The sequence below is a fragment of the Manis javanica genome, chromosome 15 (genome assembly GCF_040802235.1).
Source record: "Manis javanica isolate MJ-LG chromosome 15, MJ_LKY, whole genome shotgun sequence".
NCBI lineage: Eukaryota > Metazoa > Chordata > Mammalia > Pholidota > Manidae > Manis > Manis javanica.
Window position 1 is genome coordinate 29,164,507 of NC_133170.1, and position 14,116 is coordinate 29,178,622.

General features: G+C 52.8%; 1 protein-coding gene across 9 annotated transcripts in view; it reads right to left on the reverse strand.

Annotated features, from left to right (window-relative positions):
* TEAD4 (TEA domain transcription factor 4) overlaps positions 1-14,116 on the reverse strand; it is an 88,150-nt gene that overhangs the window by 39,074 nt on the left and 34,960 nt on the right. For 7 of the 9 annotated variants that reach the window (XR_012125599.1, XM_073222877.1, XM_073222876.1 and 4 more), the window contains exons 3-8: positions 6,764-6,931; positions 6,405-6,469; positions 5,888-5,950; positions 2,272-2,400; positions 1,196-1,239; positions 632-687 (exon numbers count right to left, since the gene is read on the reverse strand). Coding sequence is in view for 8 of the 9 variants with exons in the window: in XM_073222877.1 (XP_073078978.1) it covers positions 632-687; positions 1,196-1,239; positions 2,272-2,400; positions 5,888-5,950; positions 6,405-6,469; positions 6,764-6,931 (525 nt within the window). In the remaining variant the exon portion in view is untranslated. The remainder of the gene's footprint in view (positions 1-631; positions 688-1,195; positions 1,240-2,271; positions 2,401-5,887; positions 5,951-6,404; positions 6,470-6,763; positions 6,932-14,116) is intronic. The other 2 variants (XM_073222874.1, XM_073222879.1) reach the window with 1 other exon arrangement.

The window sequence follows — 14,116 nt, forward strand, 5'->3', positions numbered from 1 at the left end:
CTCAGCAGGAAAAGCCAGGCCAGCCTACAGGCAGGTGGCGGTGCCCCAGGCCAGGAAAGCTGGCTGGTGAGGGCCCCATCTGGCTCTACAGATGGGGAGGTGGTGAGGGGCCCTCATGAGAAAGAGGCATGGACGGGCCAGTCGTCCTGCCCTCCCCTGCGCTGTGAGAGGGCCGGGACCCTGTGCGGCCCCACCCGCCTGGACTTCTCCCAGGAGGGCTCCCGGCTCCCCAGGGGCTCCGGGCTGGAAAGCTGTGCTCTCCTCGGACCTCCCGTTGAAGGTGAGTTACAGCGTCACCAGGAAGGCCACCCCAAGCCAAGGTGTACGGGGCCCACATGCAGCACATGAGGGTGGCCAGGCTGAGCAGCTGCCCCAGGGCACAGGCACCGCCCTTTGCACTGTACACACCCTGCAAGCCCTGAGCCCAAGCTGAGGAGGAAGACAGGGGACCGGAGAGGCCCGAGGGGCTCTGGCAAAGGCGGTGCACACTGGGACCAGGGAGTGGGGTGGGGCCCAGCAGCTGGGATGTTCGGTCTGAGCACATGCAGGTGGCATCTATGGGGGTCCAGCTGCCGGGTGCCTCGGCCTCAATGCAGGAGCTGCAGGGCTGGGATGTGAGCAGCCGACCCACCTGGCAGAGGCAGTGCAGGCTGGACAGTGTAGGTTTGTTGAGAGAAAGGTTTCACACTGTGGAGACACAGGGGAAGAGGTATAAGCTGTCGGGCAGGCTACAGCCTGGCAGCCTTGAGTAGTGGCCCAAAGCTCTCTGCGGGGCCGGCCCCAATGGCCTGGCCAGCAGTGGTCTTGGTGGGCTTTGGTCTCCCACTCCCTCCCTGCCAACTCCCTCGGGCTTCCTGCTGATCCACAGAAGCAGCACGTGTATTGGAAAAACCCACCCTTTGCTCCTCCCTGCCCCGCAGGCCCCCACAGGTTTGGCCCTAGCCTCCTTCCTCTGGGGTCCCAAGCTCTGGCCTTGCTATGCCCATGACAGACAGGAGCTTCAGCAAATGCCACCCCAGAGTGTCGGCACTGTAGATGCAGCTGATGCCAGAGCAGGAGCCCAATCCCCAAGCTCAGACTGTCCTGAGAGGCCAGCCCTAGACCGCAGCCCATCCCAGCCTGGGGGCCAGACTCAACTGCACGAATTTATGGGCTCAAGTGTAGGTCAGGGAGCGCTGGTAGCAGGCATACTCACTCATGGGATGTTCCGGCTTGGCCTGGCAAAGCTCCTTGCCAAAACTGGGGAGGCAAAACATGCAGAGTGAGCACTGCTCTCATGCGTGTGGACGCGGGGTGCAGGCAGACAGGGCAGAGGCCTGGGCTGAAGGTGAGGCTGCGAGCCCAGCTCCTGGGGGCGGCAGGGAGAGGGCTAAGGCTAACACTAGCCTACAGCTGCGTCCCAAAGCATTTCAGGCTCTGCTGCCACGGTGCTCCATGGCAGGAACACCAGGTTTGGTGAACATGGTAAACTGGGTTCCTCCCTTAGAGGCCAACCGTGCAGGGCAGCAAGTCAGGCTCTGAACGGTTCTGCAGTCAGAAAACGTGTTTAGTTCTAAGCGCCCCACACTTCCTTCTGCAGTCACTTTGTATCACATCTATCTAACGTCCCAGAGGACCACAGTGAAAACTGCTGGAAAGGAGGCTTGCCAGCCCAGGGCCTGTTACTGTCCCTTCCCCCAGTGCCTAGATGGACCGTGGATGCATCTTGAAGAGCCATCTAGTCCCTACAGCCAAGAAAGCCCTGCGAGAACACAGCCCTGGACAGGAGGGGCCTTTCTGAAAGTGTGGCCAACCTGGCTGTGGTAAGAGGCCCATTATTAGGCTGAGAAATTTAAAATTTGAACAAGAGTTTGTTCCTGAATAGTGGCCAGCCCCCCCGCAGGTGGACAGCACTGAGAGCCCAAGGGGGGGGCAGGCACAAGGCCGATGGGGGAGGGAACACGCTGCTGTGCCAAAGCCTCAGGCTCCAGCCCCCGCCCCTGGGGCCTCGGCCTTCTCATCTGCGCGTGGGGCCCAGTCGGCAGCTCCTCAGTCCGTCAGCTAAGGGGGCAGTCTTGCCCTGTGTGAAAGGTCTGTGGTGTCACGGCCAAGGCCCAAGAATGTAGTTGAGATTCCGGGACCTCACATGGCCCCTTAGTCCCTGGTCCCTCCTTCTCCCTGGCTCTCCTGGCCCGAGAGGACTCGAGTGAGAGAAATTTTGTCTGGCTGGTACCTCGGGCTCCTCAGAAGTGGGGGCGGGCTTGACCTCTGGCTCCAGGCAGCCCCACTTACCCCTGAGACTGCTGGGTAGCCTGGGCCCCGGGCGAGGGCCATTTTACTGTGGAAGGCTGTGGCAGAGATGATCTGGGCGGACGACATGGTGGCCATGCTCTGCAGAGCCTTGTCCTTAGCTGCCTGATCCTGGGGAAGACATCAGAGGGAGGGCATCAGCAATGGTCATCACAGCAGCTCAGACAAGGCGGCATCTGGGCTGGGAGCCAGGGAAGCCGTCCCACTGCCAGTGGCCAGAGCCCCGGACTTGGCCCCAGGGCACCAGGCCCGCGTCCTTGCTGTGCTAAAACTTGTTTAGTGGCTTTGAGCCAGTGACTTGGTTTCTCTGGTTTCCCCATCCGTCAAAGGGGCATACTACTTGCCCTGCCTCTTTTTTAGAGCTTAAAGAAACTTTGGGGACATCTGCCAGACCATGTCTTTGTTCACTAATTACAGGGACATCTGAAGAATGGAACTGTTAGCCCTTTGCTCACCTCCACACGGCTGGTGGCAGGCATGGCACCTGGCTCATGGCAGGGGAGGTATAAATATCTGTCGGATCCCTCCGCAAATGGGTAGGAAGGGGCGCCTTCGGTCATGCACCTGTCAGAGGCACAGGACAGTCTCCTGCGGCCCCACCTGTCTCAGTCCAGCCCTAGGGGTCTCCCCGTGCATGGTGGACACTCCCCTTCTTATTACACGTCAGAATGTAAATACCTGCTTTCTGTGGTCTGAAGACCCCAAGGAATGGGTTCACCCTGTACAGGTTCTAAACAAATTAACATTTATGACTGGTAATAATACTAACAGTAATAATACTCTGTTATACATATAAAAGCCAGTGGCTCCCATCCTGAGCTCCTCAATCCCTAAGATCTTCAAAACAACGAGACAACAATGTGTTACTTTAAAAAGGCTAATGGGAATTGTGTCTTTGTCCAAAACATGACCACATATACAGACTGGAATGACAAGTACTATTTGGTGTGTGTAGTTTTATTGGGTCTAAAAGGGTGGATTGTGTTAATTTGGGAGCTCTGGTTAGAAATTCTGTGCCTTTCTGATGCATATTTTTCAGTGGGAAAAATAAATTGACCATTCTTGAATAATTATTTGGTAGACTGAGACCTGTCCTGAGTGATAAACTGAGATGCAACAGAGGTCCTCGCTTACAGATGCTTTGGGGTGATTTCACTCATCCCCCACCATGGCCTGCAGGGAGGCATTACTGTGGTGTCGGACTGAGGGGTTCAGGCGGTCCACCCCGCGGCCCAGCCAGAACACAGCAGGCCCTCCTCTCGGCCTCTGCACATGCTCACATGACACACAGAGAAGAATACTATCTCACATTGATTCTGAACATCATAGCTCTCCTGTGAGGCTGGCAAGAGCAGGACCCTCATGTCAGGATGAAGAGGCCCAGGCTCAGAGACTAAGATGCTAGAGTACTGCCAGTGGTGGTCGGCCCTGCAGGCGAGGGGGCTGAGCAAGCCGGGGAGGGGGATACATCAAGATGTGACAGCACTCAGGGACAGCACAGGGAACACTCTCGTGACAGGGTCATCCTCAACCCACTGTCCCTTTGGGGCCGCCCCTGGGCCTTGCTCTAGCAGCTGTCTCTGATAACCAACAAGGGTGCTGATCAGCAAGTGGCTTGCCTCCTCCCAAGGACACCTGCACTGTCCCTGGGGAAAGCCTAGCACGTCCAGCCCCTCTCCCTCCAGGAGACGGAAGTCACGGCAGGCTGTACCCCAGAAAGCCCACAGACCATGGGTTACCAACAGTGTTGTGGGGCCTGAGAGCCATCTGCTCAGCATCAGCAACTGTGCCTCTTCCTGGAAAGCTGATCTAAACAAACGACCAGGCTCAGGAAACCCTGTCCTCAGAGGGAGGGACAGGAATCAAGGGGAAGTGGGAGGATATGGTGTGGAGTGACATCAGGGACCAGGCTGTAAAGCCAGGGGGTCACTGAATTTTGGGGTTGGAATGGACCTCAGATACCACCATATTTAACCCTGTCATTTTAAATATGGAGCAACTGAATGGAGCTTGAGCCTTCCGTGACTCACCCAAGCTCACGTGGCCCAGGGGAAGAGCCAGGCTAGCCCACGCCCCAAGACCCGGAGGAGTCCTGCCTGACCTTGCTCTCCACCACGGAGCTTCATTATATTGGGTCCCACACCCCTTTGAGAACATCACCATATCCTCAGGTCAATCTGCCCAGGAAAACACATTTACCAGAAAATGTGCATATTGGTGAAGAGGTTCGTGGCTCCCCTTGATGTCTGTCCAGCCGTCTACTGTGGACAAGGACAGGCAACTGTGGGCCATACAGACAGACTCCATGGGAATTAAAAGTTGCCCTCAACAGCTCTAAACAAAACACTGGGAAGTTTCCATGCAGGTCTGTGATCCAGAGGCAACCCTGAGGTGGGAATGAGGGGCAAGCCTGGCTCCGGGACCCCATGTGTCCAGGCATGTGTGCCAGCGTGGGAGGGAGGGCCGGCAGCTGAGGCCCAGCCAGCTGTCCCAGGGACAGAGGGCGAGAGCCAGGCCACAGCTGTGAGGGCGGGGGACAGCTGGGCTGAGGGCGGGAGGGGCAGGGCTGAGCGGCACCAGGTGCCAGTCCCCGGTGTTCCCACCACTCCTCAGAGCCCCCAGTGTCGGGACCAGAGACTACGGCGGCCACAGGACCTTCAAGGCCATCTAACCCAGGGGCTCTTAGACTGGGTTCTGAGTTGCTTTGGGTCCAAGAGCCATGGGGCATGAGAGGTGAATAGGAGGAGGGGTGTCCCCCCTGCCCCTCACCGATGTGGCTTCACCCAGAGTGGCTTCTTTGATAATACACTGCAATGATATTTTTGGGGAAAAAAACAAAAGGGATTTCCACTGCTTTTTAGAAGAAGTCTGCAAATTAGTCTAATGCCCCGAATATTAACTCTTCCTGCCAAGTGCTGGGCAAGCCCTCTGCTAGCACCTCCCTCCTACTGCTCCCCACAGGGGTCCCCTGGCTCCCGAATCAAGAGGATGGAGTCCTGTGGGGAGCAGGCCGCCCCAAGCGAATCCCATCAGCACCTGGCCCTCCACAGAGCAGTCACCTGCTGGCAAATGGCCCTGTGAGGTGGGGCTGGTGCAGAAACAGGAAGGGCCTGCCTGTCCCAGCACGCAGGGTGAGGAAAGGACCACCAGCTCCCACAGTGCCTCCAGCCCCACCCCACAGGAGGGCCCCCCAGGCCTGACCACCCTGCAGGTACCGATTGGGCACTAAGGTGCCAGTGGGCTTGAGGAGGCCCTCAAGGAACGGGATCCGGAGGACAACCCCACTGTGAGCTGCTGAGTGCACTGCCCCTACGGGGAGACTGCAGAGCAGCAGATGGGCCTGTGACTCCCGGGATGCTGCGGAGCCTGGCAGTCACCTACCCAGCTCCAAGGCCAAGGGCCACCCCCTGTGTGGGTGGGAGACGTTACAGGCCAAGCCCCGCTCTCCTCAGCACAGGGAGGCATCCTGCTTCTACACACAGGCAGCCAGTCCTGAACCCAAAGGGAAGGCTTTTCCGGCCAGAACAAGAGCCACAGGAAGCTGGCCCTCGACTCCCATGCCCTGGGTCCTCACTCCCACGCCTGCCGTCAGCCTTACCTTTAGTTTGGCCTGGATCTCACGGGCTTTTCGCCGAGCCAGCACCTGGATGTGGCTGGAGACCTGTGGCGGGAAGAGAAGGCTGCTGCCCCTGCTTCCCACATAGCCAGTCGCCCCACCCTGGCTCCCTGCCCTCAGCCTCCCCCAGTCCTCATCCACATCTGCGGACTGACTGAACTAATGTGTGACTGAAAGGGTGATTGATGGGCCTCAGTCCCGTTTGTCCAGCTCATCCAGAGTCTGGCAGTAAATCAAGGTGCTGCACCACTGCTTCGCTCTCTGTTCTGGCACCCTGCAGGATGAGAAGGGGGCTGCTGACTCCCCACTGACGCAAAGGGCTTCCTCCCCGGCGATGGCATCAGGGAAACGGAACTGTCTGTGGCCCCCAAGAAGAGACAACCCACCCAAGTTGGCCCCACTGAGAGTTCACGCTTGGTCCTGCAGAGGGCCTGGCCCCCTTGGGGCAGGCTGGGCTGGGGTACCTGCCCTGGGGCCTGTGCCCGTCTCTGGGGCCCACCTGCTTCCGGGTGCGGGTCTTCCCTGTCCGGAGCTTGATATAGCGGGCAATCAGCTCGTTGCGACCTGCAGAGACACCAACAGCCTCTCAGCTGGAGAAGGACAAAAGGCAGGCAAACAGGAGGGCCTGGGGCCCCTGCCCGCACCCCCTGCCCACTTTAAGTGGGTACTTGGGTGAGGATTCTGCAGGTTCCCTCCTGCGCTCCTCAGATCCCAGGGATCTCCCAACAGCAAGAAGAAGCTGAGTCATAGCTGGGAGCCTGGTAACCTGAGCACAAGGACAGGGCAGGACCAGGGGCGTCTGGGCTGCTGGCGCACAACGCAGAGCCTCCCCACCCGCCACACTGACCACCTCCTCACCTCTACCCACAGCAGCCTGACAGGCACCTCTCCGCCTCCACCTTCTGGGCCTTCTGCACACTCGGGAGACTGCAGGGAGCGCCTGGGCCTTGGTGCTTCCCCTGTGCAGCCCCCACCATCCCCAGCACCTCCATAAATGACAGCACCTCACCAGATGTCTTGTCCTACCTGCGGGCAGCAGGGGGCATGGGGCTCACAAGTGCTGAGACATAGAGGGGCCCCAAAGAGGAGGCCTGGGGCCTTTGCTCAGATAAAGAAAGCACAGAGAGACCATGTCTCTGGCTCCGTGGCTGTGCCCACCTGCCTCCAGGTAATGCTCAGTGGTCACCACAGGCCTGCCTCCCAGAGGCTAGCATTGCTTCTCAGAATCCTGCAGACTCTCAGGAGCCACCCATGTCCCTACTATTATAAATGGGATTATGAAAAGAGGTTCCTGCTTTCATAGCACTCATACGAAGAGACACGTGTGCCCATGCAACGGCGCCAGGGTGTGCTGCAGACAGGGAACATTCTGTGGGTTCAGAGGGCGAGGGGTCGGAGCACCTGCAGCTGGAGCTTGACCCTGGGTAGGATCAGCCACCAAGCAGGGCACGGAGGGGTGGGGTGTGAGAGGGTTTGAGTGGGAGCAGTCACTTCCTGGCTCCACCTCTGGGCTGGAGGGCACAGCTGCCAGCCTGCCCTGTCCTGAGGGGCTGTGCTGAGCCTGGAGGGCCACGGCTAGGAGTGAGGAAGCTGCTGACGCACGGCGAGATGGGTGGGTGGTTGGCCACCCAGGCTTCAACCAGAGCGCACAGCCCTGCGGCCCACCTGCCCCCGGCTGACCTTTCCCCACCGCCAAGGCTGAATTAAGAGGACCTTCGAGTGTCTCTTCTGCCAGAAAGACTGCTGGCCTGGGAGCACTGGCCTGCCTGTGTCAGGGGAAGGAGGGAAGGAGCTTCAGATCCCAGGAACATCGCCTGCAGGCTGGTCCACACCTACAACAGTGACCCAGCAGGACACCTCTCCTCAGAGCTTTCCAGGGAAAGGTCTGCACGTTCCTTCGGCAGCCCAATGAGTGCTCACCAGTCCTACTCTATGTCTGCCTAGGGGCACTCATGCTGCAACTATGAACTGCTGTTGTCACTGACAAGAGAATCTACATCATGATCAGCAGTGCGTGGACGCAGGCCACGGGACTGGGAGTCGGGAGCCAGGCCCTCTCCCAGCAGCCCACCGTGCCTCTAGGGCCTCCACAGGTGACTTTCCTCTAGGCCCCCTCACCTAGTCCTCTCTTCTTAAGTCTAGTCCCTTGGAAAGTTTTTCCTCCAGATTTTTCCCATCAAACCATTCTGAGCCTTAGAATCAGGCCCTAAGTTTGGCTCGATGAGAGCTCTCTGGCGGTTCCCTTTTCTATAGAATGCACACGTTCTAGGCCCATGTAAGCAGTCTAATTCAGAGACCAGCCAGGGGGCCAGGAGAAGGGCATGGGAGCAGAGGAGGTCCTGTGCGGAGCAGGTGGGTTACAGTGCCTGGGTGTGGTGTCCAGAAGGACAGGCCGGACAGTCTTGGAGGTGGCGTGAAATGGGGAAGGCGGGGGGCTCCCTAGACTGCAGGGACCGGGAGACGACATGGGCGCTTCTGGAGCTGCTCCTCCAGATCACACCTTGTCACTTCTGTGTCTGCCTTTTCCTGTGAGATTCTCAACACCTCAGAGGAAGGGATCACATCTCCCCTCAAGTCTGCACCTCCAATACCTGGCACCTATTTATCCAATAAATGAATGAATGAGTCTGTTAGCAAATCCAGGTGACTCTGTCTTCAGACTCCAGCTGCTCTCAGCACCTCACCCTCCACAGTCCAAGCCCCCATCCCCTTGGCCAGGACAACAGTAACAGCGTTCCAGCCTGAATCCCTGCTCTCAGGCTACCTGAAATACAGCAGCCAGTGACCCTGCGGCTCAACCACCTTCCAGTGGCTTCCCATCTCCTGCAGATCAAAAGCATCCCAGGCCCCACAATGCCTGGAGGCCCCCACAGGCTCTGCCCACCCATCCCCAGTTCTGACCTCTCAGCAACCAGCATGGAGCCTCCTGGCTGTGCCTAGGGTGTGTCAGGTCCACGCCCACCTGAGGGCCTTTGAGCATCCTGCTGTTTGCCCTCTCTCAGGCCCACCCCTCCCTCACCTTCACACCCTTGATGGCTTCTTTGTTCGGATGCCCTTGTCTTGGGGACATCTTCCCTGAACACCCACTGATGGCTGAGGTCACCCCCCACCCTGGCCTGGCTCCCACTCTATGGTTAACACAGCGTGCCACCTACTTACTTATTAGCACACTGTCATCCTCGGTCCCCACTGGAAGGAAAGCTCCTGAGAACAGAATTTTTGCTTATTTACTTATTTATACCCAACACCTAAAACACTCTGCACATAGTAGGGCCCAATCCATATTTGATAAGGGAATGATAAGATGTTATTATTTGGCCTTCTACGGGAAAGGTGAGTTAAATAAAGGCAAATAACCTTTGACTTCTGATAGTCTAGCATAATTTTCAAAGTGCTTTCCAATCCTGGTCTCATGGGAGGCTCTCTTTGCAGAAGCAAATCCAGATTTTCTTGGGGCCTAAAGCAACTAAAAATTGGGAGGTTCTTTTTGAGAAAAAACACTAAAAGTACAACTACAAAATTATTTTAAGATCATTTTAGGCTAAGATGGATATGCTCACTCTGCTGATGGTTGTGATGGCTTTGCAGGTATACATACACACCTGTCAAAACTTACCAATTGGGATCACAGGAAGATGACAGCGTGAGTAGTTCAGAGGAAATCTCCTCCCCAAAACATATATATTTATGAAAATACAATAAATACAACTATTCCTAAAAGAGACACCAGTGGATGCAGTACAACAGCCAGGATACATCTACATCTGTGAGAACTCAACATCACATGAAGGGGATAAGATACAAGACGTGGCCAGGCGGGACCCGAACGCTCCCCCACCCCAGAACCTGGCGGGAAGAAAGGAGTCAGAACGGGGAGGGAGCAAAAGCCCAGGACTGCTGAATAAACCAGCTCTAGAAATCCTCACCTGGGACGCAGACACAAGGTGCATGGGGTGCTGGATATTAGAGAAATGGAAAAGCAAAATCTGCAGGCAGGTCCCCACAACCGGTGCCCCTGAGACAAAAGAAAAGCGAGTGCTTTCTGCAAATCTTAAAGAGACAGGGACTCCATAGCTGTACGAAGTTGTCACAGCACACTCAGCCAGCAGCTGGGAATTCCAGGGAAACTTAGGCACCCTAAACCCCGGGGAGGCAGTGCAGCTCTGAAGCCCCTCACGGCACTAAGCAGCCTGCCAGTCGCTTCTCCAACTGGCACGAACCCCGATACACCGGCCCAGTAGCAGGAGAGTGGCAGCACGCACTGGGGACGGAGGTGCCGGAAGGGATGGGGAGCAGATCTGTGCGCCAAAGGCGCCAGATGGGACCAGGAGAGGCTTGTGCGAGCCTACAGCGGTGTGATCGAACAGCCCAGGTGCGGCTCGCACACACCAGTGGCAGTAGAGCCAGAGGAGCCCTGTAGAGGCCCGCACAGGAGAACCCTGCGCGCACCTGCAGCCGAACCAGAGGGAGCAGGCGTGCTCCCAGCAGCCGACCGGAATCCCAACCCAACGCACAGCTGCCCGGGCCAGACCCAAAGGCCACTGCTGCTACACACCTGCCTGGCAGGGGTGCTGCTAGCATGGAGGAGCGCACCTGGCATGCCTGCCACTTCCCGCAGGGCTCTGTGCTGCTCTGACGGAGACCCCGCCCACAGCAGCTTAGGGGACTAACCCGGTGGCTGCCCCAGGAGTGCGGGTAACCATCACAGGCAGCGGAGAAGGGTAAGGCATCCAGCAAGCAGGAAAGGACTTTCTTCTCCCAGCTGACACACCCGCAACCTGCCTACAGCCACCGCTATCACCATGAAAAGTCAAAAAAATTTAGTCCAGTCCAAGTTAGTTCAAACAACACCCGAGAAAGGATCTGCAGAGGCAGACCTAACCAGTCTCCCTGAAGAAGAATTCAAAATAAAAATCATAAACATGCTGACAGAGCTGCAGAGAAATATGCAAGACCTAAGGGATGAAGTCCAGGGGGAGATTACAGACATCCAGAAGGAGATTACAGAAATGAAACAAACTATGGAAGGATTTATAAGCAGAATGGATAAGATGCAAGAGACCATTGATGGAATCGAAACCAGAGAACAAGAACACATAAAAGCTGATGCAGAGAGAGATAAAAGGATCTCCAGGAATGAAACAATATTAAGAGAACTATGTGACCAATCCAAAAGGAACAATATCTGCATTATACGGGTATCAGAGGAAGAGAGAGAAAAAGGGATAGAAAGTGTCTTTGAAGAAATAATTGCTGAGAACTTCCTCAAACTGGGGGAAGAAATAGTTGCTCAGACTAGAGGCACACAGGACTCCCGAGAGACAGGATCCAAAGAGGACAACACCAAGACACATAATAATTAAAATGGCAAAGATCAAGGACAAGGACAGAGTATTAAAGGCAGCCAGAGAGAGAAAAAAGGTCACCTACAAAGGAAAACCCATCCGGCTATCATCAGACTTCTCAACAGAAACCTTACAGGCCAGAAGAGAATGGCATGATATATTTGATGCAATGAAACAGAAGCGCCTTGAACCAAGGATACTGTATCCAGCACGACTATCATTTAAATATGAAGGAGGGATTAAACAGTTCCCAGAAAAGCAAAAGTTGAGGGAATTTGCCTCCCACAAACCACCTCTACAGTGTATCTTAGAGGGACTGCTCTAGATGGGAGCACTCCTAAAAAGAGCACAGAACAAAACACCCAACATACGAAGAATGGAGGAGGAGGAAAAAGAAGGGAAGAAATAATCATCAGACTGTGTTTATAACAGCTCAATAAGCAAGTTAAGTCAGATAGTAAAGTATTAAACAAGCTAACCTTGAACCTTTGGTAACCATGAATCTAAAGCCTGCAATGGCAATAAGTACATATCTTTCAATAATCACCCTAAATGTAAATGGACTGAATGCACCAATCAAAAGACACAGAGTAATAGAATGGATAAAAAAAGCAAGACCTATCTATATGCTGCTTACAAGAGACTCACCTCAAACCCAAAGACATGCACAGATTAAAAGTCAAGGGATAGAGAAAGATATTTCATGCAAACAACAGAGAGAAAAAAGCAGGTGCTGCAATACTAGTATCAGACAAAATAGACTTCAAAACAAAGAAAGTACCAACAGATAAAGAAGGACATTACATAATGATAAAGGGCTCAGTCCAACAAGAGGATATAGCCATTATAAACATATATGCACCCAATACAGGAGCACCAACATATGTGAAACAAATACTGACAGAATTAAAGGAGGAAATAGAATGCAATGCATTCATTTTGGGAGACATTAACACACCACTCACTCCAAAGGACAGATCCACCAGACAGAAAATAAGTAAGGACACAGAGGCACTGAACAACATGCTAGAACAGATGGACCTAATAGACATCTATAGAACTCTACATCCAAAAGCAACAAGATGCACATTCTTCTCAAGTGCACATGGAACATTCTCCAGAATAGACCACATACTTGGCCACAAAAAGAGCCTCAGTAAATTCCAAAAGATTGAAGTCCTACCAACCAACTTTTCAGACCACAAAGGTATAAAACTAGAAATAAATTGTACAAAGAAAGCAAAAAGGCTCATAAACACATGGAGGCTTAACAACATGCTCCTAAATAATCAATGGATCAACAACCAAATTAAAATGGAGATCCAGCAATAAATGGAAACAAATGACAACAACAACACAAAGCCCCAACTTCTGTGGGATGCAGCAAAAGCAGTCTTAAGAGGAAAATATATAGCAGTCCAGGCATATTTAAAGAAGGAAGAACAAACCCAAATGAATAGTCTAATGTCACAATTATCGAAAATGGAAAAAGAAGAACAAATGAGGCCTAAGGTCAGCAGACAGAGGGACATACTAAAGATCAGAGAAGAAATAAATAAAATTGAGAAGAATAAAACAATAGAAAAAATCAATGAAACCAAGAGTTGGTTCTTCGAGAAAATAAACAAAATAGATAAGCCTCTAGCCAGACTTATTAAGAGGAAAAGAGTCAACACACATCAACAGAATCAGAAATGAGAAAGGAAAAATCACGATGGACCCCACAGAAATATGAAGAATTATTAGAGACTACTATGAAAACCTATATGCTAATAAGCTGGAAAACCTAGGAGAAATGGACAACTTCCTAGAAAAATACAACCTTCCAAGACTGACCCAGAAAGAAACAAAAAATCTAAACAGACCAATTACCAGCAACGAAATTGAAGCAGAAATCAAAAACTATCCAAGAACAAAACCCCCGGGCCAGATGGATTTACCTCAGAATTTTATCAGACATACAGAGAAGACATAACACCCATTCTCCTTAAAGTTTTCGAAAAAATAGAAGAGGAGGGAATACTCCCAAACTCATTCTATGAAGCCAACATCACCCTAATACCAAAACCAGGCATAGGCCCCACCAAAAAAGAAAACTACAGACCAATATCCCTGATGAACGTAGATGTAAAAACACTCAACAAAATATTAGCAAACCGAATTCAAAACTACATCAAAAGGATCATACAACACGACCAAGTGGGATTCATCCCAGGGATGCAAGGATGGTACAACATTTGAAAATCCATCAACATCATCCACCACATCAACAAAAAGAAGGACAAAAACCACATGATTATCTCCATAGATGCTGAAAAAGCATTTGACAAAATTCAACATCCATTCATGATAAAAACTCTCAACAAAATGGGCATAGAGGGCAAGTACCTCAACATAATAAAGGCCATATATGATAAACCCACAGCTAACATCATACTGAACAGCGAGAGGCTGAAAGCTTTTCCTCTGACATCAGGAACAAGACAGGGATGCCCACTCTCCCCACTGTTATTCAACATAGTACTGGAGGTCCTAGCCACGGCAATCAGACAAAACAAAGAAATACAAGGAATCCAGATTGGTAAAGAAGAAGTCAAACTGTCACTATTTGCAGATGACATGATATTGTACATAAAAAACCCTAAAGACTCCACTCCTAGACTACTAGAACTAATATCGGAATAAGCAAAGTTGCAGGATACAAAATTAACACACAGAAATCTGTAGCTTTCCTACATACTAACAATGAACGAATAGAAAGAGAAATCAGGAAAACAATTCCATTCACAATAGCATCAAAAAGAATAAAATACCTAGGAATAAACCTAACCAAGGAAGTGAAAGACCTATACCCTGAAACCTACAA